Here is a 23,695-nt window from a genome sequence, read left to right as displayed (position 1 = left end):
CCACCCCCACCTTTTTGATCATTTTCCTCTTTTGTGATCTTTGCCAATCTGATAGGAGTGAGTTGCTTTAATTTTCATTCCTCTAATTATTAGTGATTTGGAGCAATTTTTTCATATCGTTGATAGCTTGGATTTCTTCCTTTGAAAACTACCTGTTCATTGTTTGAATTTTCATTTCTGTTTTGGGGAATGGCTCTAAGTCTTATAAATTTGAATTGGTTCCTTACATTTCTTAGATATGAAACCTTTATCAGTGAAACTTTCTAACTTTAATTATATTAGCTTTTTAAAATTTAAAATTTAAATTTTTTTTTGGTGAGGCAATCAGGGTTAAGTGACTTGCCCAGGGTCACACAGGTAGGATTTGTCAAGTGTCTGAGGTCAGATTTGAACTCGGGTCCTCCTGACTCCATGGCTGGTGCTCTATCTACTGTGCCACCTAGCTGCGCCTAATTATATTAGTTTTGTTTGTGCAAACCCTTTTGGATGTTCTATCATCAAATTTGTGCATTTTACCTCCTCTAATCCACTCTATTCCTTATTTGGTCATGAACATTTCTCCTTTCCATAGATTTGAAAGATAATTTCTTCCTTGCTCCTTATACTTGCTTGTGATGTCAAATTTTATTGGGTGACCAGCACACCTTCCAATTTGTACATGACAAGATGATGCATGGCTATTTCTGTATCCCTCAACAATATTCCAGGTCTTTTACAAATTTGATGCCAGAATGCCTAGGTTTCCAAAATTTTCTGGATTTTTTTTTTATTAGACACCCACATCTTCCAGCCTCCACACAAAGGTTCTACTAAGGCAGCTATGGAAACTTCTCTTAGTTGGATCCAAGGCAGCTATAGTTTCTGCTCTTGCTAAGTTGGGTGCTGAGTCCACATAGGTTTCTCCCTTGCACTTCCCATCCTCCAGTACCTGGACAGTCTACTTGCTACTTGATCAGCACCTCCTACTGAGTCTTTTGGGGATTTGGCATCGTACCTACACTCCCTTTTCTTTTCCCACTTTCTTCTGCAGGAGCTGGGCCTGGTTATGCAACTCACCTTGGGGCTTCTCCAAGAGTCTTGAGATAAATGGAGTAGGTGTTAGAACCAGTTCCTTCCAGCTCAGGTACCTGTATTCAAGGAAGAACATGTGCTACAGGAGATGATTCCTGTAGATCCTAAGAAACATGGCTCGCAAGTTTCAGTCAGCCTTCTTCCCCTCTTTCTCACTCTAGCCTTCTGACAGAGTGAGGGCAGGCTTAGGCAGAGATTCACCTTTGCCTTTTCAGACTCTGTTTCCTTCTGTTTCCACCTTGAACCATTTCTCCTGTTCTTTTAAGGAAAATTTCATTCTCTTTGATAACACAGAGATTAGAGGGGGACTGGCCCTTTCAACTTTTCCCCTAGCAAGGGGAATAACCTGCCTTTTGTCTACATGTAGTTGTTACTTGGCACTAAAAGAAACACAAGAGTAGTATAATCTCTGTAGGCCACTGGAATATTCTTCTAACTTTTCATGAAACTGTATGCTAAGAACTGTTAGGTCCTGTACCCTAGAGCAGCATACACCCAAACCCTGTTAAATTCATGGTAATATTCTCAAGTCCTGAGCAAAGTGCCAAGAATGGCATTTAATGCTCCCATATTGCCTCTCAGTTCATCACTGTCACCATTTTTTCCTCAGAACCATCAGTAGAAATTATGAGACTTCCCATCCTAATGATTTTCTCTCTTAGCCTTCACACAGCACTTTGTTTTTAGGACTTTCTGACAAACTTATCATTTTTACCATATATTAGAACTCTGTTGGTGTTTAATACCCCAAATAGATTGCAAATTCCTTGAAAGCAGTGACTTTATAATAATGAATAACTAGCATTTATATAGTGCTTTAAAGTTTTCAAAGCATTATATGTATGTGTGTTTCTGTTATATATATTATTTTGTTGTTCTTGTTTTGTCTATGAGTCATATCCAAGCTCATTTGTGGTTTTCTTGGCTAAGATACTAGAGGGGTTTGCCATTTCCTTCCCCAGCTCGTTTTACAGATGAAGAAACTGAGGCAAATAGGATTATGTGACTTGCCCATAGTCATATAGCTAGTAAGTATCTGAAGCTGGATTTGAACTCAAGTTATTGTACCTCCAGGGCCGGTACTCTATCCACTGTGCCACCTAGCTGCCCATATGTATTATGTAGAATGAAAAAAATATTATATAACATGTAACATGTAAACCAATATATAGAATATAGCAATTATATTAATATAATTAATACATAATATAATCTACAAACATTATTTATATCATTTCCTTTGATATTCAAGACAACCCTATGAAGTAGGTAGTATTATTATCCCTATTTTACAGATAAAGAAGCTGAGGCTGAGAGAGATTAAATGATTTGTCCAAGGACACTCAACTAGTGAGGGTGTGAAGTATGATTTGAACTCTGATCTTCCTGACTCCAGGTTCAGGGCTTTATCCACTGTACAGCCTAGCTGCCCTAGTTATCTAAATTTTATAAACCCCTCCTACACTGCCATTATCATCAACTTCCTTCTCATCTTCATCCTCATCCTCATCCTCATCATCTCCATTACCTGTGTCTGTCACTGTGAATAAAGAGATGACTATGAAAGTCTATCCCTTCAAAAGGCTTTATGTAACCATAGGCTACGAATGTCTCTTCTTAATTTTAAGGAATTCTTTGTGTTAGAATCCTATACTTTTTGGAATACAAAGGGCCTTTTGAGATCATCTGGTCCAACCCCTCATTTTATACTTGAGGAAACAGGTTTGGTGATTGCCCAAATATGCATAGCTAGTTAGGGGCAGAACAGGATTACAGAGGAAGAGCTTCAAGGAACTTTGGAGGCATCTAGTTGAATCCCCCATTTTATAAATGAGGAAATGAAGGAACAGAGAGATTAAGGTACTTGACCAGAGTCACACAGCCAGTGTGTGGGGAACAGAGTGTAAACCCAGATCTCCTGACTTCTGTCCCAGATACCAGACCTCAGATGCCATTTTGGAGATGGCAACTGTGACACTTTAGTGAATTTGTACCAAGCAGAGAGTAACATCTGGGGCTGAGGGAAAAGCCCTCGTCCTCATTGTATATATTGTCACCACCATCAACAGAAAGCCTTTAGTAAGTGCCTTTTTGTGAGGGCTGCCCATCAGCACGAGATGTAATTCTGTGCTTAAGCCCTCTCTTTCCCTAGGCCTTGTCCTACCTAGTCCTCGAGGTCAGGAGCCCTGGGGGTAGCACTGACAGCAAGCTGTCAGATTCACAGATGGGCTCTGGGACCCACAGCTTCTCTCTACCTGCAACAAGTACCAGCTGCCATTGCCAGGACAGTCCGCATTTGGTGGCATTTGTACAAGACAAGAACTATCACATTGAGATGGTAGAGAGGCAGGTAGAGATTGCACATTCTCCATAGCCACTACTTCAGAGGGATCCCTTCTGCTGCTATCTGGGTGGCTTGAGTGGACTTTACACCAGTGATGGTATTATGTTTAATAACCTCAAATAGAATTATAAACATATAGTTCCTGCCCTTAGGGAGCTTACTATCTAAGGCAATCACATTGGTAAAGTTAAATTTAGAGAGCCAGAAGGATATGTGATAAAAAAAATATGTTGAGCATGATTGTCTCCTGGTATGGGGTATGTGTGTGTGTGTGTGTGTGTGTGTGTGTGTGTGTGTGTATGTCTGGGGTGAAGGTAAGTTGTTGTTCCTCTGTGTTTTTTATATGGTAGGCTGAGAGGAGAACCAGTCCCTTCCAAAAACATCTTTTGGGGCTTCTCTCCTGGCCGTGTATTGATAGAAAGGCATGCGAGATAATAGAGTTATAGCTTCATCCCTTTGACAGTTCTGCCATATGCACAGAGGCTAGGGTGGTGGCGGTGGGGAGAGTTTGGTGCTTGCCCTTGAAGTGGAGGAGAGAACATAGCAGGGGGTCAGTCTTCTTTCCACCCTCCACATCACTTCTCCTGGGGATGAGCTGATTATGGTAATTCATAGAGAGGAAGGATGACATTTTGATGGGGTAAAAGGGCCCCCAAAATATCTCTTCAGCTTTCTCCAACTGAATGACTTCTCAGCCTTCAGAGAGGGAGCCTGCTGTCCAAACACCACTTTAGGATTACAGGTCACTTTTTTTTTTTTTGGCAGAGAAAACAACCACAGTTTAGGAAGAGGACTTGGGAACGAAGCCTCCCTCCTTAGAGTGTCCTCTCCGGGGTGCCAGGGGCTCTTTTTGCCTTTCTATGTATCCCCGACACTTAGCACTGTGTCTGGCACACAGTAGGTGCTTAATAAATAGCTGTTGACTGATTTCCTTTAAGCCTATTCTTAACTCCTTCAATGGCCTAGAGAATATCACTTCACACAGTTTTTCTTTCTGATATGACCTGGGTAGGAGGCTATTCAACCAGGAGATTGGTGTTTTCTTGGAAGGTGTCAGTCAACATCCAGAAGGGTCTTTAGGAGAAGTCTGTCTTGCCAACTCTTGGTGATCTGGGGCTAGATAAACCAGTGCATGGATTAGCAAGCCTTGTTCCTGTTGCCTTTGGTATTATTTTATTTTTGATAGAGAAGGAGCAGGAGGTTAAATGCAGAGTAGTTTATTTTGCTTTTTTATTAGCAACTCCTATGAAATATTCACGGGGGAAGACATTGAAAGCGCTGGCTTGTTTTACTTCCTATGTCTGCTTCCCTTTACCTCACTTTGCCCATTTTTACTATGTGGCCTTGGGGAAATCACTTCCTTTCTCTGGGCCTCAGTTTCCTTATCTGTAAAATGAAAGGCTTAACATCCCTTTTATCAACCGTCCTATAATCACATGATAATAACTGTCATTTATGCAGTGCTTTACATTACATTATCTCCTTTCAGCCTCAGTTTAATGAAGTCAACAGCATCTCCATTTTACAGATGGGGAAACTGGGGCTCAGAAAGGTGAAGGGCCTTGCTCATGTTCACACAGTAAGGGATGGTGGGATTTGCACCAAGGCCACCCACTCTGTCTACTCTGTCTTGGAGTTTATAGCTGACAGTTGTCTTTAAGAGATTCTTTATACGTTGCTTTAATAAGTAACTTAGGTTTGCCATTGACTAATTTGATTCTCCTCTTTTCTTTTCAGATAATTGCCTTTGATGAATTAAGGACGGATTTCAAGAGCCCCATAGACCAATGTAACCCTGTTCATGCGGTGAGTAGGAACTAGGTGAGCTTGAAATGAGAGATGTTGCATGAGCTTATTCAAGCAACCTGTGCTGGAGGGAGTGGGAGGTAGTGGTAAGAGTGTGGGCCAGAAATCAGCAGGTCTGGCTTCTAAGAATTGGTTTGTCATTGATTGTTTGTGTCCCTTTGGGCAATATACTTTCCTTTTCTTGGCTTCAGTTTCCTCATTTGTAAGATGAGGATTCAAAAATCAAGGCTCTGATTTTCAAGGTCAAATCTAGTCAACAAGCCAATGAGCGCTTAGTAAGCACCTGCTGCATGTTAAATGCTGGGGATACAAAAGAAAGACAAGCTCATGGTTGAATGGAGGAGACAAAATGCACTGTACAACTATGCACTGTACAGAGAAGATATAAATTAGAGATAATCTCGTGGGGAAGACAGCAGCATTAAGGGGGATTTGCAAAAGGCTTCTTGCAGAAGATTGTGTTTTTGCTGGGATTTGAAGGGAGTTAGAGGACTCAGTAGGCAGAGATGAGAAGAGAGAACAAGCCAGACTTGGGGGAGGGGGGCAACCAATGAAGATGCTTGGAGTTGGGAGAGGGAATGTCTTGTGAGGGACAGCAAGGAAGTCAGTATCACTAGAGGTGAGTAGTGGGTAAAAAGACCAGAAAGGTAGGAAGGAGCCAGGTTATGAAGTGGGGAGAGAAGGAGACATATTTGAGATATGTTGTGAAGGTAGAATCAATAAGTTTTGGCAACAAAAATGAGGGTGAGAGAGAGTGAAGGGTCAAGGATGACTTCTAGGTCCCCAGTGTGGGTGACTGGGAGAATGACGGTACCTTCCACAGTAACAGGGAAGGTAGGAAAGCAAGGGAAGGTTTTGAGGGAAGGATGAATTCAGTTTTTGGACAGGTTGAATTTAATATCCCTTCTAGATCCTTCTATGAACCAATGACACATAGCCAAACCACTTTCAAACCAAATGTATATTAGCTTCCTGTTGCAGATTGGAACTATTTTTCATTTACCTTTGAACCACATACTCTGTGGACCTTTTGCTCAGTAAAATGTTGTTCACGACCAGTTTCTCATCTTCCCTCTTTCCTCCTTGCTCTCTGTTGGTAATCCAAGTCTATAACAATTGATAGGGTTTCACTGATGCTCTCCGTTTCCCTGAGTGTTTCTGCTCTAACGCTAACACAGACCTGTGTCTGAGCCAGGTTCATAGAAGTACCCTGGAGGGAGAGAAAGGAGGCTTCCATTGACAAATTCTGATGAAATCTATTTCCGAGACAGACTGTCTGTGTCTGAACTTTCATCATCCTAATCGTATCAAGGCTGGAATTAAAAAACAATACACTTAAAGTGTCCAGTGCCTTCCCTACTCCAACCTAGAAAAAAAAAGTGTGTGTGGTGTGTGTGTGTGTGTGTGTGTGTGTGTGTGTGTGTGTGTGTGTGTGTGTAGGTGTAGGAGGTGAAGATGCTACCCCGAATCATCAGCCTATTTCCCTCCTCTGGAGGCAAAAGTCTTCGGTGAAATCTTGGCACCTTCCTGTGAAGGCAGGCCTCCATGCGCAGTGGGAATTCACTTAGTTTTGGAGAACACAAAAGCAGCTGAGGAGTGTTGCTTGCTAAGGTTGTGTAACACTGAAATTGGGGCTTGACTTAGCCTTCTGACAGCAACAAAAATTCCACTGGGCTCTTCAGTTATTATTTAGGTATCTTTGTCACTGCATAGCCTGGGGCATCTGAAAGGATGAATGGGGCCCCAGATGTTCCTGGGAAAGTCACCTCAGTCAGAGATTAAATGAGTAGGGAGAATAAAGGGAGCTAGGTTTTCTGTGTACTCCCTGGTGGTATGTTGGATGCTGTGGGAGGCTCATTAACTCGTCTAAGCTACCAGGGTGCTTATGGGGGCAGGGTATCTGGCTGGCCTGAAAGAATTCATTAGAGCCTACTACTAGTGGGTAATAACTGAACTGTGGATGTTAATGATTAAAATAGTAATAGCAAAAATAATAGCTAGCATTTATATAGTGCTTTGAAGTTTGCAAAGCACTTAATAGGATTCAATTTGATCCTTGCAACAACCCTTTGAGATAGATGCTCTTATTATTCCCATTTTACACATGAGGAGATTGAGTTGAGTAAGGGGAAGTCACTTGGCTAGGGTCACAATGCACTGGTAGCATCTGGCTTATGTCATTGCCATAAAGTGATACAGTAAAGGTTGATGAGCTTCAGAGTGAATTTTGATAAGCCATTCGTTTTAGCTTCAAAGGCTTTCAGGGAAGTACTAAGTCTTAGACTCTGTGCCAAGCAGATCCTGAGATAGGCACCTTCCCAGGTATGGAAGGAAGACTGCCCTGGATTTTGGCTCCCCTCACTTCCTTCTTTGTATGCCTCTCCCCTCCCCATGAGATGGAAGGTTTTATTTTTCTTTTCTTTTGCTTTCTTTTATTTTCTCCTCCTCTTTCTTCCTCTCATTCCTTTTTCTTCCTTTTTCTTCCTCCTCCTCCTCCTCCTCCTTCTTCTTCTCCTCCTTCTCCTTCTTCTTCTTCTTCTTCTTTTTCTTCTTCTTCTTCTTCTCCTCCTCCTCCTCCTCCTCCTCTCCTCCTCCTCCTCCTTCTTCTTCTTCTTCTTCTTCTTCTTCTTCTTCTTCTTCTTCTTCTTCTTCTTCTTCTCCTTCTCCTTCTCCTTCTCCTTCTCCTCCTCCTCCTCCTTCTCTTTTTCTCCTCCTCTTCTTATTCCTCTCTTTCTTTCTCTACCTCTTCTTCTTCCTCTTCCTTTTCCCTCTCTTCCTCATCCTTTCTTTATCTTGTTTGGGAAGGGGAAGGAGGAGGGAGAGAAAATAAATATGAAAAATAAAAATAAATTAAATTAAAAGGAAATGTTTGTGGAAATGAAAACCAAACCAAACCCTGAGCTCCTTCTCTTTGTGAGTGTGCCTTAATTGTCCCTGATGTTGATTACCTCCTCTGTATAAGAGGTAAGAATAGGGGTCATTATATTTATGATTTAATTAAAAAACAGTTTTGGAAACTCTTTACTATCAGATCTATGGAAATGAAATCACTTATATAAAACTAGCTGACATTTATATAGGCTTTAAGGCATAAAGTACTCTACCCACATTATTTCATTTGCTTCTGACAACGACCCTATGAGGCAAATGCTACAGATATCATGCCTGTTTTATAGAGGAGGAGACTGAGGCTCACAGAGATTAAATCATTTGGCCATGGTGCTATGGATAGTAAGTGTCAGAGACAGAATCCAAAACCAGGTATTTCCTGACTACTGGAGTCAGGCCCAATACTCTTTCTGCCATATCATGATGGAACTTACTATGGCAAGTAGCACAGCCATACTCAAGATGGCATCTGGTATGATGAAACACTGCTGCAAAAAAATGAAGGGACCACCCAGTGAGTGCACTATAACCAGTGTTGCCTGCTCTTCTGCCACAGAGCCTCTCCACTTGACCATGAGCCAGACTTTGGAGATAAATTATGATCTCTTAAGAGACTCTCAATCTGAGTCTGAGTCTATTGGTATTTAATTTAATGGATAGATTGATTTGTTTCCCCCCTCCTACTTTGGAAGGTTAAAACTAAGAGGCAGGGGAACTTGCTCTGCATTAAAGACTAGCCTTGGCACACCCTGTTCTTTCTAATTTGCTGAGATAGTCAAATGGAAATTCCCCAAGGCTGGGCAGGCTGAAGGCCTTAGGAAGCTTCAGAGACAGGTGATGTTGGCTCTGCAATTATTTCCCAACAGCCCATGTGGCGCCAGGGAGATAGACCTAGATTCTTCATTTTGGAGAAGGGTGGAGAGGCAGTCCACCGTTGATACTGAAGGGTGCAGGGAATCTGTTGGAAGCCTTGGGGCTTAGCAGAAGGCTTCTTCATATATAGGCAGAGATTTAGATCTGGAAGGGCTGTAGTCTAGGGGTTCTTAATCTTCTTTTGGGACCCCTTTTGACAGAGCTAGTACAACCTCTTGACTCCTTCTCAGAAGAATACTTTTAAATACATACATCAAAAAGGAAACCAATTAGTTTGAAGTATAGTTTTCAAAACATTTTTTAAAAAAAATCATGGATCCTCTGAAATCTGTTCCTGGACCCACAAACCCCAGGTTGAGAAACTCTGATCTAGTCTAACCCCCTCATTTTTCAGTTGGTCAAACTGAGGCCCACAGAATGCAAATGACTTGCTCAAGATCACAGAAGGAAAGAGGCAGCATGGTATAGTGGAAGAGTACTGACTTTGGTGTTAAAAGGTCTGAGTTCAAATCCTACTTTTGTCACTTCTTCCCTATGTGACCATGGGCAATTCATGTAATTTTTCTGGGCCTCAGTTTCCACATATGTAAAACAAGAGGGGTTGGATTCTGTGGTCCCTTCCAGCTCTAAGCCTATGATATTTTTCTTTGAACTATATTTGAAGCAACAAATTCACCATCAGAGAAAACAATAGATAGAGAAGAATGTTTGCAGTCCTGGAACCTCCATGTTGAGGAAGGGCCCAGTCCAGTCATACATTACTTTCTAGACATTGCTTCCATGCTTTAGCCACCTTCTCCTTCTGCCTCTGTGGTTCCTTTCTGCTATTGGGGAATCTCTCCCAGAACCTCCATTTTGAGGAATGGCCTAGACCAGCCATGCTTTATTCTCCCAACTTTGCCACCATGCAAGAGTTAGAGTACCTTCCCTTCAAACCCTCTTCTCTGCTTTTTATCTTTCCATTATGTGTTGTATTCTTCCATTGGAATGTAGGCTCCTTGAGGTCAGGGACTGTCTTTATTTTTGCTTGTATTTTTATCCTCAGTGCTTAGCAAAGTACCTGGCATACAGTAATAAATGCTTAATAAACGCTTGTTAACTTGACTTGACTTGATCCGTATTGTATGGGACAGAGACCACTTACTCAAAATAAAAACAAACACTTAGATACGTTGAAAGCAGAAAGGAGTTTATTGCTTTCTCATGAGAAAGGGTACCACCCCTAGTTACCACTGCTGGCAAGGAGAATACAAATTCGTTACAGAAATCAAGGCTTATTTATACCCTAATGCAGACTCCTCCTCCCTAACCCCCCTTCCCCTTATCCCATTGGCTGGGCTTTCAGGGGGCACAATCTATTCACGGAAATCTAGAACAAAGGCAGTTACACAAGTTTGCCCAGAGACTAGAAAAGGCTGGAAGTTTTGCAAGGGCTAGCAGTTCAGGTTGGGGGCTATTCTTTCTGTTATGTGCTTAAAAACAGGGTCTGATCGGGGGAGGATTTTGAAAACAATACAAGAACTATTAACAAAAACTATTGACCCTTTGAGGAGGCTTCACTTCTGAGAGATCATCTCTCACAATGTGATATGAGCCACTGACCTTAAAAAAAATTCTTAATTGGATATGTGGTTATGGGGGATGGGCTTGATTAAATATGATTCATACATATTGCTTAAATCTATGTGTGGTTTGGGTGTGGCTTAAATCTGGGAGAACTCTGAAGTCATCAGGGGACTTAGGTTCAAATCCTGACTTTGCCATTTACCATTCTGACCTTGGCAAGTTACTTAACCTTACTTGGTACCCTTTTTTTGGGGGAGGGTGTTAAATGGCCTTTTCCCCCTGGTACATGCTGACTACGTGTGATATTTCAAGAGAACTCTAACCTCACTCTTCCCTTTCTTTCTTCTGTGCCCTTTCACAGAGAGAACGGCTGAGAAACATTGAACGCATCTGCTTCCTTTTGAGAAAAGTGAGTAAGTGCAGGACATTGGTGGCTCTGGTTGTGAGGTTCACATGGGGCAGGCAAGATGGTGGATATTTAGAACAAACATACCCTGCAACCTACCAGGTTCAGGCTGTATCTCCCAAAGGGCCAAGCTAGGGCCTTATAATCAGCACTTGGGAAGTCTTGAGAGACAAAGGGAATCTAATTAGAAGGGGGTAGCCATCAATCAAAGTGTCAGGGTAATACTGGGTATTTGCAAATGCCCTGGGGCTGGGTTTAATAACCTTTTTTCCGTTGTGTGGTGATGGATGGTGGTGCAACTGATTTTGCCTCACTCTGCTGTTGTAGATATCTCAGTGTCAAGTTTGCCCTAAAAAAAAAGCTTGTTTCCCCCTTAGGGATTCCATGATTAGAAGATGGGTTTTTGTGTGTGTGTTTATAAGTTGTCACCGTATTCAAGAAATTGATTAGCAGCTTCTTTGGGGACACAAATTGTGATTAAGGTGTAGCACAATTGCTTCTCTTTTTGAGGTTGCTGTGTCACTTAAAGAAGGTTATTCTAGGTTATGGGATTTTAGAACTGATGAAAATTGGGAGTTGGCTGCTATAAAACTTAGTAAATGTGTTTATGCCAGTAAATGATCACGTACATGCGTGTATAGCCTTTACAAGGTGGTTGGAACTTCCAACTTGGAAATACTTCTAAATGTTGGTGGGAAACAACAGTGCCTGACAGATGCCTAATGTGCCAATTAAGGATGAGGCTATTCCTTCAGTTAAAGGGGCTGAGAAGAGTGGTATAGTTAGCAGAAAGAGTCCTGGATGAGGAATCAGGATTCTGGGTTCAAATCCTGCCTTGCCATTTGCTGCTTTGATCTTGACAAATCACTTCTCCATTTTGGGCTTTGGTTTCTTCACCTGTAAAATGAGGAGGTTGATCTAGAAGACCTTTAAGGTCCTTTCTCAATCTAAATATATGATTCCAAAAGTATTCAACAGGTCCAACAACTAGCTCCTGGAGCCTCATACCGAAGGACAGTGTGAAAGGCACTATTGGTTATAAGGAAAGTGATTGGTCAGCAAATATTTAATTGAACCCTACTAGGAATGAAGGAGAGGACAGTTGTCTATGGTAGGGAAGAATTTGAAAATTTATTAATTTTTCTTTCTCTGTACTTTAGATCAATAAGATAATTGTGGTTCCTATAACTGAAAGTACTTTGTCTATTGGTGAACCATGAACATTAATAAATGAAATTGAATTAGCATTTCCTTAATGATGTTTGAATTCTATATTTTCCATTTCATAGTGAAGGTAGGCTAAATTAAGTCATTCATATGGATATACTTCTGATCAAGGCATAAAGTATGACCTGAAGAATTCATGGCAAGGAGAGGCAATGTGGTTAAGTACTGTGCTGATGATTTTTCATTTTCCTTTTATTCAATTTTATTACGCCATTTGTCCTGGAACATTTGGTTAACTGATGCTTGTTTCCTCTAAATATTAACTTTACCTAGCTAAAACCTGACTCATGGAATGATAAAATGAAGGGAAGACTTTTTGACATTCCTCAGATAAGAAGCCAAAGGGGAGTTTGAGCTTCCCAAAGTGCCTTAGCTATTTGTGGAAGGATTCTTCTGGTTCTGAGATGTTGGGAACCTGATTGCATTTATCATGTAGAATCTGTTTAACTAGATTTCCTTAGGGAATGTATGAGGTTATGATTCTGTTTAAGTTTGTTCAAATTTATGGCTTAAGAAAATATATTAGATTGCTATGTGTCAAAAATTATTTCTGTCTCTGATGTTATTTTGTCTATAAAAAGCATCATTAGAATCCTAATCTTTGTTTGGGGTTATTTTTCTGCCTCTTGAACCTGTTAAGCATTTTAAACCCAGGTTTTTAACCTCTATAATTTCTCTGTTGTGGTAGATTTATTCGGCAGCAGTAACCAACTACATTAACTCAAAGAGGAGATACTTCTCCCCTAGCAGAACAAATAAAGTGTCAGGCCATGGATTTGAATCCCAGATCTGCCACTTAGGATTATAGATTTAGATCTAGAAGGGACCTTGGAGGGCATGTAGTCTAGAGGAATCAAACGCTGGTCCACATATGGCCTGCAGCACTCCCCATGAGGCCTGAGCCAGGTTAAAATGCAATGGGGAAATATTTAATAAAATAAAATATAAAAATACAATAAAGCAAAGAAAATAAAATATTTTAAAACTAAGTCAGTATGTGGAGATCAGCGCACTGGCTAGAGTGCTGGGCCTAGAGTCAGGAAGATCTGAATTCAAATCTAGCCACAGACACTTACTAGCTATGTGCCTACGGGCAAGTCACTTACCCCGTTTGCCTCAGTTTTCTCAGCTATAAACTGAGCTGGAGAAGGAAATGGCAAACCACTCCAGTATCTTTGCCAAGAAAATCCAAATGGAGTCATGAAGAGTCAGACATGATTGAAAAAGACACCACCTGACCAAGAATTGGAAATTGGAATGCCCATCGATTGGGGAATTGGCTGAACAAGCTGTGATATATGAATGTAATGGAATACTATTGTGTTATAAGAAATGGTGAGCAGGTGGACTTCAGAAAAACCTGGAAAGACTTATATGAACTGATGCTGAGTGAAGTGAGCAGAACGAGGAGAACATTGTGTATAGTAAAAGCCACATTGTATGATGACTGACTTTGATGGACTTATCTCTTCTTAGCAATGCAAGGATCTAAGACAATTCCAAAAGACCCTGAATGGAAAAAGCTATCCACATCCAGAGAAAGAACTGTAGAATCTGAATGCAGATGGAAGCATACAATTTGCTTTCCTTTTCTTTTGTTGTTTTGTTTTGATTCTTCTTTTTTGTGGTTTCTCCCATTGGGTCTAATTTTTCTTTATATCATGACTAATGTGAAAATATGCTTAATATGAACATATAAATAGAGCCTATATCAGATTGTACACAGTCTTGGGAAGGGGGTAAGAGAGGGATGGGGAGAAAATTTGAAACTCAAAATCTCATGGAAGTGAATGTTGAAAACTAAAAATAAATAAATTGTTTAATTAAAAAAAAGACAAAAAAGACACCACCACCACCACCACCACCACCGGTGTGTCCAGTGTGTGGACTGCAAGGATCCTTATGCGCAGATTAGAGGCCCTGTTTCTATTAAAGTTTCACACCATTGATACAGGCCAACCCTCTCATTTTACAGTTGAGGAAACTGAAGTCCAGAATGGTAAAGTTCCTCCTGGAACTTCCATTTTGAGGAAATGCTTGGGACAACCATGCTTACTCCTCCATTTTGTTTTCATCTCCTTTCTCAACTTTTTCACCATGTCCTTGCTTGGGTTTTCTTCTCTTCTCAAATTCCATTTTTTCAATTGCTTTCTTCTTCTCTCCTCTCCTTTCTTCTTCTCCCTATCCCTTCCTTCCCTCCCTCCTTCCCTCCTTCCTTCCTTCCTTCTTTCCTTCCTTTCTTTCCTTCCTCTCTTTCTTCCTTTCTTTCCTCTCTTTCTTTCTTTCTTTCTTTCTTTCTTTCTTTCTTTCTTTCTTTCTTTCTTTCTTTCTTTCTTTCTTTCTTTCTTTCTTTTTTCTTCCTTCCTTTCTCTCTCTCTTCTCCCTCCCTTCCATTATCTTTCCCTTTTCTCTCTTTCTCTTTTTTCTATCTCTGTTTCTGTCTCTCTACCTCCCCTTACCTCTTCTTTCCTCCCTCTCCCTTTCTTTTCTTCTCTCCTATCCTCCCTCCTTCCCTCCTCTCATTAAAATATTAGCTTCTTGAGGGTAAAGACTTTCTTTTTCACTTGAATTTGTATTCCCAGTCCTGTATAGCACAGTGCTTGGCACATAGTAAGCACTTAATAAATGTTTATTGACTTAAATGACTTTCCAAGATCAAGATAGTAAATGACAGAGACAGAATGTAAAGTGATTTTAGAAATCATGTAGTTAGGTCCTCTGATTTTAAAGATGAGGAAACTGAAGCCCAGAGAGGTCAAGTGACTTGCCCAAACTCACACTCCTTGGAAGTGGTAGAGTTGGAATTTGAACTAGGCTCTCAGATTTCATATCTGGGGCTCTTTCCATTGTATCACATTGCCTCTCACTTTTGTTACTTTGCCTCTAGGGATCTCTTTTCTTCACCTGTAAAGTAAGGGCTTTGGACTTGATAACTATTAGTCCTTTCCATTTTTAAATCCTATGATTTGGAATTAGGTATATACCAGAGAGTCATTATAATTTTGCTAATGGTTCTCCCCTGCAGAGGTGCTTGGCATCACTCTCTCTTTTCCTCTAACCCCTTATTATCTCATTCTTTAGGTCTGACACACAACTCAATATAATAGCTTCTGGGCATAGTAAAATTAAAACAGATATCCCAAATCCTGGGTTATTTTTCTTATTGACACTCAGAATGCGTTCCCCTTCTGCATTCTCTGGCAGGAGGCAGAGAGAATGAGGAAGGCAGAGCCACAGCCCAGGTCAACCAGGATATTTGCTTTGCAGTAATAATCCCGTTGCTCCATCATTTGCTTGCTGCTCCCAGTTTGAATGCACATTGCTAATGGTTGCTGTCACTGCCTAGCCCTAAAAGAGTGCTTTATTCTGAGGTCCACATTCTGGGTTGTGAATTTATTAGTGACCCAGCCATCATGTATGTATTTATATACAGTTTGCAATACCTATGGAGTTAACAGATTGAGTCTTAGGCAGTTTTTGAGAAAAAAAAATTTGATGACCTTTTTCTATTTTAGATTCATTTTCATTCACCCATACTCAATGATTCCATTTTTCTCTAGGTCCCTTCTGCCCCCATTCCTTCCCCCTGCTGCTGTCCATGGTTCTAACCTCGCCACCTTCTCCTCCCATCCAGCGTTAGCCCAGGAAGTTGGTGCTTATCTCCTGCCTAAAGCCAATTCTTCACTCCATCCCTTCTGTAAACACAATTCAAGCACACATTAAGCATATGCAGCAAAGTAAGGCGTCCTGAGCCTAAATATCTCTACCTTGAAAGTCCCTTCTTCTTTCTTAAGGGAAATGAAGGAAGTGGCTTGAAGGACAATGGGCTATAGCAGAAAGATGAACAAGCTGGATGGAGTTGAACCCTAAGTCTGCCACTTATAGCTTCTGTGATCTTGAGGAAGCCCCTTAATCTTCTTAATTAATGGGTCTTAATCTTCTCCTCTATAAAATGAAGAGACTTAACTAAAAGATCTCTTAGGTCCCTTTCAACTTTAGAGCCTACATGATCATCATGATCCTCTCATCATGAGGTGAAGTTGGTCCTGTGTCTTGTGTCCTTTTAGGTTTGTCTCCTTATGAATGAGCTTGAGGGTTCAGTATTGCAAAGGCTTGTATGTGTGCGGGAGAACTGGGGGTGATCTATCCAGTCAGCATCACCACCGTCTGGGAACTGGTACCTTCCAAGAAATTTCTTGGAACTAGTCTCCTAAATACCCCAGAATGTGCTGCATCTCCACTACTGAGTGTTGTCAAACCTCCTCCTCAGCTTGCCTGGGAGAAAGGAAGGGATTTTCAAAGCCGAGTCATTTTTAGCACTGTAATTATCAGAAAATGTGTTCTTTGGGTAATTGTCTGAGCTGTAGGATTCTTCTTTTGATTGTTTTTGTGATGATTCATTTTTTTCCCATGACAAAAGTCACTGGTTCCTTGTTTGGCATTATTTTTTTGGGGGGAAACATGTTGGGGGCTCTGCAACCTGGGTTTAAGAGAAAAAAGTTTGACAAATATGTACTCAGACCCCTAGTTATGGATTCATCTTGGAATTGGGAGACACAGGTTAATGATTCTTCAAGTGAATGAAGGTATTCTAAGAAGAACATTGACTAGCTATGCTCCTGTGATAGCTGCATTTGAAGAAGATGCAGAGAAGGCACATGACTTAAGTTGCTGCCAATTGAATGAGATGAGAGGTTCACATGAAACTGATAGAAACAAACAAAAAGAACACCTAAATTTCTTAACCCCAATTACAATTAAACACCAGAATAGTCTACCCAAAGAGTTGCCAAAATCTCTGTCCCTGGGTATCTTTCATATTAAACAATAACTCATAAAGAGCTTTGAGGCTTACAAAGCACTTTTCTCAGAAAAACTTTGTGAAGTAGGGAGCTCAAGTATTTTCAGCCCCATTTTACAAATGAACAAACAAAAAACTTGGAGAATTGAAGTGACTTGGCCACTGTCACTCAGCTTGTGAAGTGTCAAAGCTGAGCTTTGAGCCCAGGTAGATCCTTTGGCTCTAAGTCAGATGTCCACTCTACCATACCAAATAAGAGAGCCAATTCTACTGGGTAGTTTAGGTTTCCTTGTGCTGTAAGAGACAAGACATATCTATTAGAATATCACAATCTTCCTTTTAGCTCTAGGAATTTGTTATTCTCCACATGCTTCTTTATCTCCCCAATCTTTTAAGTGTTTTGGTCCTATTCCACTCCAACTTTTCTGACATTTTCTTGAAACTGGAAGGCTCTAAATACAAGGATTTTTAATCTGGGCTTCATGGACCCCAAAGTTTTTCTACATAGACTTCAGGGAGTCTGTGAACTTGAATGGGGAAAAATTACATTTTAATTTTCTCTAACTTCTAACTGAAATTTACCATTTCCTTAAATCATTAAAAAAATTATTCTTTGAAGGGGTCTATTGGCCTCATCAGACTGCCAAAGGGGGGGTCCATGGCACAAAAAATTAAGAATCTCTGCTCTAATAGATGGAGCATTGTTACCACCCATGTTATGCGCCACTTGATTTGGTTTTATGAGAGTAGATTAGTGTGAGTGGAGAGAAGAGTTGGGGGGCAGGGTGTGATTTGATACAAAAGGTCTAGGCAGGTTAGGTACAAGCATCAGATAAAAATGGACTTAACCATTATTAAGTTCCTACTATGTAGCTAGGCTCAGATCAGATCAACCCTTCCCATTGCTTTGTTTAAATGGGGGGGGGATAATCCAGAGGTCAATCCTGATTAACTTGTTGAGGTTACAGTGTAGTAAACCCTTGTTAGGGACTTTCTGATGACTCATCAGTTGGGGATAAATTGATTGACTCCTTTTGTGCTGGAGTATAAAAAGATAACCTTTTTTTTTTCCTCTTTACCTTCTTTTTTTGGAGGATGGATCAGATTCTGTCAAGGCTAAGACCAAAGTTGGGCCTTGGGAGAGTTAGAGGTGGGCATGGATAAAGGAATTCCTTCCTCTGGGAATGACTGGTACCTGCCTTGGAGCAAAGACTCATGGGCATTGCATGTGTTCTCACTAATGCAGCCCAAACAAGATTTCTCATCAATCTTAGTCAGTCAATCAATCCACAAGTCTTTATGAAGCACCTATTACATGTCAGGCACTATGCTAGGTGCTAAAGATACAAGTGCAAGGACTCAAGCAATCCCTACTCCTAAAGAGCTTATATTCTAACAGGGGAGACACATGTACGTGTATACATTTTTACTTCATACATATAAAAGAGTTAAATACCAGGTGGTGTGGGAGGGAGAACACTAGCCATTGAAGGCTTAAAAAGGCTTCATGACGATGGTGTTTGAGCTGTGCCTTAAAGGAGGAGAAGGACTCCGTGAGGCACAAGTAAGGAGGGAACACTTGGTACCCACATTCCTGGCCCCAGCCTTGGAGAGACAGTGGGATAACTTTTCATTCTGAAAGATGTCATCTGCAGGGAGGGGACTCAGACTTCTAGTGAGAGAAGGTAAGTTCATGGGCTTTGCCAGCTTCTTGGGGAAAGGAGGATCATTCATGCGGCCCCTAAGGCTAGAGGAGCAGCAAGAGACTAAATCTTTGATAGAGGGAGAAAAAAATAATTGATCTTTTACCTCTGCTACTACAGACCATAGAGATATAGTGGGAAGGGGATTAATTCTCTAGCAACTCAAGTTACTTTCCATTTTGTGGGGATACCTGTATGGGTCTTTGGAGTGAAAGTGAAACTCATTGGAATGCAAGAAGTTACCTATTTAGCATCCCAAAATGAGTTTTCTTCCATGAGGGGAGTCTAAGCCTCCAGGGTAGTACCATAAGGCTGGATGCCTGTATGGGTCTCCATGGTGACAGTTCAAATCACTAGAATATCAATGAACTACCAGCCTAATAAACCCAAATTCCTTTTTTTTTTTTTTAAGGGGAGTCTAAATCAAAAGGTGGCCTTGTGAATCCAGGTACTACATAGGGTCCTGAGGCAGCTAGCCAGTTGGTGCAGTGGATAGACATGGGGCTTGGAATTAGGAAGACTCATGTTCCTGAGTTCAAATCCAGCCTCAGGCACTTCCTAGCTGTGTGACCCTGGGCAAATCACTTAACTCTGTTTGCCTCAGTTTCCTCATCTGTAAAATGAGCTGGAGAAGGAAATGGCAAACCATTCCAGTATTTTTACCAAGAAAACCTCAAACGGGGTGATGAAAAGACTGAACAACACATAGAGTCTTAGGAGGGTAGAATTCACTGGAGAGGATGAGAATTAAATTGTTTATGGGCTATTGCAAGTTCTTTATGTGTTTTCTCCATTTTCTGTGGAGTGAAATAAAGACCATCTGATATGCATTGTTACCTTGAGTGCTTGTAAAAGTGATAGGGATTCTTTTACTTACGTTTGAGACAACTTAAACATGAGCTATAATGAAGCTATTTTCAGAACTTTCCCATAGGGAACTCCAGGTACAGGCAAAACAAACACAGGAATTGTGATGTGGGGAGCCTTTCCTCAAGATGGAACTGAGTCCATGTAAGCCCAGAGCCTGGGGTACTTGGTCATGGGTTCCAAATTCACTGCTTTCCTCAGGGCAGTGTGATAGAATGGAAAAAATAATAGACCTTTAATCAGCAGACATAAGTTCTATTTCAACCCTGCTACTTACTATGTGTGTGTGACCTCTCTGAGCCTTAGTCTTCACATTTATAAAATGGGGATAAGACATTTATATTAGCTGTTTTAGGGGATTATTGTGACTTGATGTATGCAAAATACTTTATGACCGAATAAAGATGAGTCGTTATTATTAGGGTTAGGTTGAGGATAATGTCTTGTTCACATATTTGTGGAATTGAATTTTATTTAGTAAGGTGAGGCGGGATGTGAGAAGAAGCTACGGTAAACATTTATTAAGCTTTAACTGTGCTAAGTGATGGAGATACAAAGTAAGGGAAGACAATCCCTGCTCTCCAAAAGCTTACCCTCTAATGGGGGATGACAGAGCCCAGAAAGAAATTGAAAAGGCAGGGGAGTGCAAGGGGGTACCTGGTGAAACTAAGCAGAGCAGCTGATGTTAGATCTGCCATTTTGAGCCTTCTGTAAAGGGTGGGTATGGTAGGAGTTTTTTGCTCCACACTCCAACTCTCTAATCAGAGACAGAAGCAACTTGAGGATACTAATGAGATGTAAGTAGCAAAGCTCAATCAGTCTCCATGTTCATGATGAGCTTCCTGGCGATGAGTTCATCTGGGGGAGGAGGGCACATGATCATGAGAGGGGGACATGATGAAGATGATGGAGTCCAATCAAGCACAACAGCTGGTGGCAAATGATAATTTGTAGAATGATAGGAAGAGATAAGCGAAGCAGTGAACAGACTGTAGGAATTTCCGGTTACTTCTTCAAGAGCCTGGGCTGCAGGAAGGGAAGAAGGGGCATGCTGCTTTCAAAGTCTGTCAGGAATGAATCCTATTCCAGTCCACCATTCTGCTGACTCCTCAGCTGGAGAGTTTCAAGCTCTGTCCCAGTTTCTGTGACCCAACAGGTAGGTGCTAAGCACACCTAGCATCTTGAGAGGTCTGTCACAATTGGTGCTTAATATTTATTGAGCTTCAATTTCCTGGTGGAATAGTGAAGACAGTGCCTTCTGGCTAATTACTGGTACCCTGGACACAAGGGATCAATTTGATTCCAAGTCGTTTCTGCTGTTAATGCAGTTCTTCCTTCAGGGATCTGGAGGGAATGGTCTATTTTAATTAGAGACGGGATACATTAGGTAAAAGAATGGGCCTGCCTCAGAGGGTGCTTCTTTACCTGGAACGAGTTTTGGTTCTGGTTGTTTGGGCTCAGAACTGTGTCCTGGTTGGGAGGTTTCCTTAGATAGGAAAGCAACGGCATATGTTTGGGAAATGGCAGTTCTGAAGTCCAGCTCTTTCTTTAGAAGCACTGCCTTCTGAATCTGACCATACTACTGTAGTTTATCACTTTTAAAAGAAATTGTTCAACTCAACAACCATTGATTAAGCACCAATTGTACCTGCTGCACTACATTAGACAATGGAGGAGAAAGATGAAAAATGCCATAGTTCCTCTGGTCAAGGAGCTTGCAGCCTAATGGGGGAGGGTTGTCATGGGCACAAATTAGTATGATGCCAAATGGATCATAACAGGAGAAAAGAGTTGATTTAAAAGCATTGCTCACCAAAGGGGGATCAGAGAAGGCCATATGCATGAGTGGACACCTGAGCTGGGGCTTGAAGGAAGACAAGAATTCTGAAAGGCGGAATTGACTTCCAATAGACTGACCATGTCACTTCCCTACTTAAAAGCTCATTATGGTGCCAAATAAACAGGGAGGCCAAAATGAACTTGGGGAACAAGTAGAGATCCAATTTGGCAGGAATTTAGATTGTGTGAAAAGAAGCAATGTGAAATAAGGCTAAAAAGGTAGATTGGAGCCAGATTGTGAAGGGTCTTAAAATGCTGGGCTAAAGAGAAGCAGCATGGTATAATGGATAGGATGGTGAATTTGGAGTCAGGAAGACCTGAGTTCAAATTCTGCCTCAAGCATTTATCAGCTACATGATGGCTATGAGCAAATAACTTTCTTTCATGAGCCTCAGTTTCCTGGCCTATAAAATAGGAATGACAATGTCTTTGGATACTAAAGTGTTATACACATGCCACTTTTTAAAAATCTTTTTTTTCCACTTAAGAGTATTTTATTTTTTCCAATTATATGTAAAGATAGTTTTCATCATTCACTTTTCATTTTTTTGTTTTTTTTTTTGGCAAGGCAATTGGGGTTAAGCAACTTGCCTAGGGTCACACAGCTAGTAAGTATCAAGTGTCTGATCTGAGACCAAATTTAAACTTAGGTCCTCCCGACTCCAGGGCCAGTGCTCTACTCATTGTGCCATCTATCTGCCCCCAACATTCACTTTTACAAGATTTTGAGTTCCAAATTTTCTTCTCCCTCCCTCCTTCCCCTCTCCAAGACAGCAAGCAATCTAATATAGACTATACATGTACAATCACATTAAACATTTCCAAATTAGTCAATACATGCCACTTAGAATGATTATTTTACCTTAAAGTTAAAAGGGCACCATAATAAGCTTTGAGCAGGGAAGTGACATGGTCAGTCTATTGGAAGTTAGTTTATTTTAGTCATGGTGTAGGGAATTATTAAAGAGGAGAGGGCTGGAAACAGCGAGAATAGGGAGGAGGCCGTTAGTATAGTCCAGGAAAGAGATGATGATGGACAATATGGGAGGAAGGAACAAATGCATGAGATGTTGTAGAGGCAGAATGGACATCACTTGACAACTGATTGCCTGAGGGGGATGAGAAAAGGGATGTTAAATAAATGGTTAAACATATTAGCATAATGGGATACAACAGTGCAATTAATATAAACAAGTATGAGGAATATAAAGAAATCTGAAAAGGCTATGCAGTAAAGCTTTTAAAAAAACCATAACCAGAACAAAGTACATACTAATTAGGACCACATGAAAGGAAAACTAAATGAGAATAAACAGACTTAGAAAGAAACTTAATGGAGCTTTAGAAGGACTGACTGAAAAGTTATGACCTTTTCTGTATTGAAATGCATTTATTTAAACTTAATAGTTGCAAAACAAGTTTAAAGAGCTGTGCTAATTTTAATTTTGTTTATAATAAATAATTTTATTCATAAAGAAAGGCAGAGCTTGAGGATGGTGTTTAGGGGATAACCACGCTAATGGGAATAGAGGGAGATGAATCAGTAAAGACAAAAAAAGAGTGATTAAACAAGGAGAGAGGAGTGTCACTGTAGTCATGGAGGGGTGAGTACCCAAAGTGTAGAAATGGTCAAGAATATATGACGCTGCAGAAAGATTAAGGACAATCACCTGATGAAAGCCTTTTGGGTCTAGCAATTAAGACCTTGGCCAGTCTCAGTAGTCTGCTGTAGATGGATTTCAACAGATTCGAAAATGAATGGATGGTGAGGAAGACGAGGCAGAGAGAGAAGAATATTCTTTTCCAGAAGTTTTATCAGGGAAGGAGAGAAGAGATATAAAATGCAGCTTGAGGACGTGATAGAGTCAAAAGAAAAGAGTGTGTGTGTGTGTGTGTGTGTGTGTGTGTGTGTGTGTGTGTATTTAAGAGGCCAAGAGAGATCTGAGTTTCTTTGTCAGAAACAGTGAAGGAACCAATAAAGAGGGAAAGATTGAATGAAGGAGAAAGAGCAGGATCATGGGATCATAGATTGAGAGCTGGAGTGTAATTCTAAGGAATTTTAAACATTACTTATAGTCTCTGGGGCACTTTGGTGTCAGTATGAACAAATAAATAATTTAGTCATGCCTCTTATATATACATAGGATTCATTATTAGAACTTATAAGAGCCCCACATGGATGTTTATGTAAGACCAGCTTCTTGTATGTTAGTGGCCAGTGTGTGTGTGTGTGTGTGTGTGTGTGTGTGTGTGTGTGTGTGTGTGTGTGTACTGGGGCGTGCAAGTCAATGATAGGTGTCAAC

The 23,695-nt window shown here is 40.8% G+C and overlaps 1 protein-coding gene across 1 annotated transcript in view; it reads left to right on the top strand.

The window, feature by feature from the left end:
- Positions 1 to 23,695, top strand: part of CNIH3 (cornichon family AMPA receptor auxiliary protein 3) — a 173,050-nt gene that overhangs the window by 82,451 nt on the left and 66,904 nt on the right. The window contains exons 2-3 of the mRNA XM_020982173.2: positions 5,153 to 5,221; positions 10,911 to 10,958. Coding sequence (XP_020837832.1) covers positions 5,153 to 5,221; positions 10,911 to 10,958 — 117 coding nt within the window. The remainder of the gene's footprint in view (positions 1 to 5,152; positions 5,222 to 10,910; positions 10,959 to 23,695) is intronic.

The sequence above is a fragment of the Phascolarctos cinereus genome, unplaced genomic scaffold (assembly GCF_003287225.1).
Source record: "Phascolarctos cinereus isolate Bilbo 61053 unplaced genomic scaffold, phaCin_HiC Scaffold_5;HRSCAF=322, whole genome shotgun sequence".
Classification (NCBI taxonomy): domain Eukaryota; kingdom Metazoa; phylum Chordata; class Mammalia; order Diprotodontia; family Phascolarctidae; genus Phascolarctos; species Phascolarctos cinereus.
This window is presented reverse-complemented; position numbering and strand designations above follow the sequence as displayed.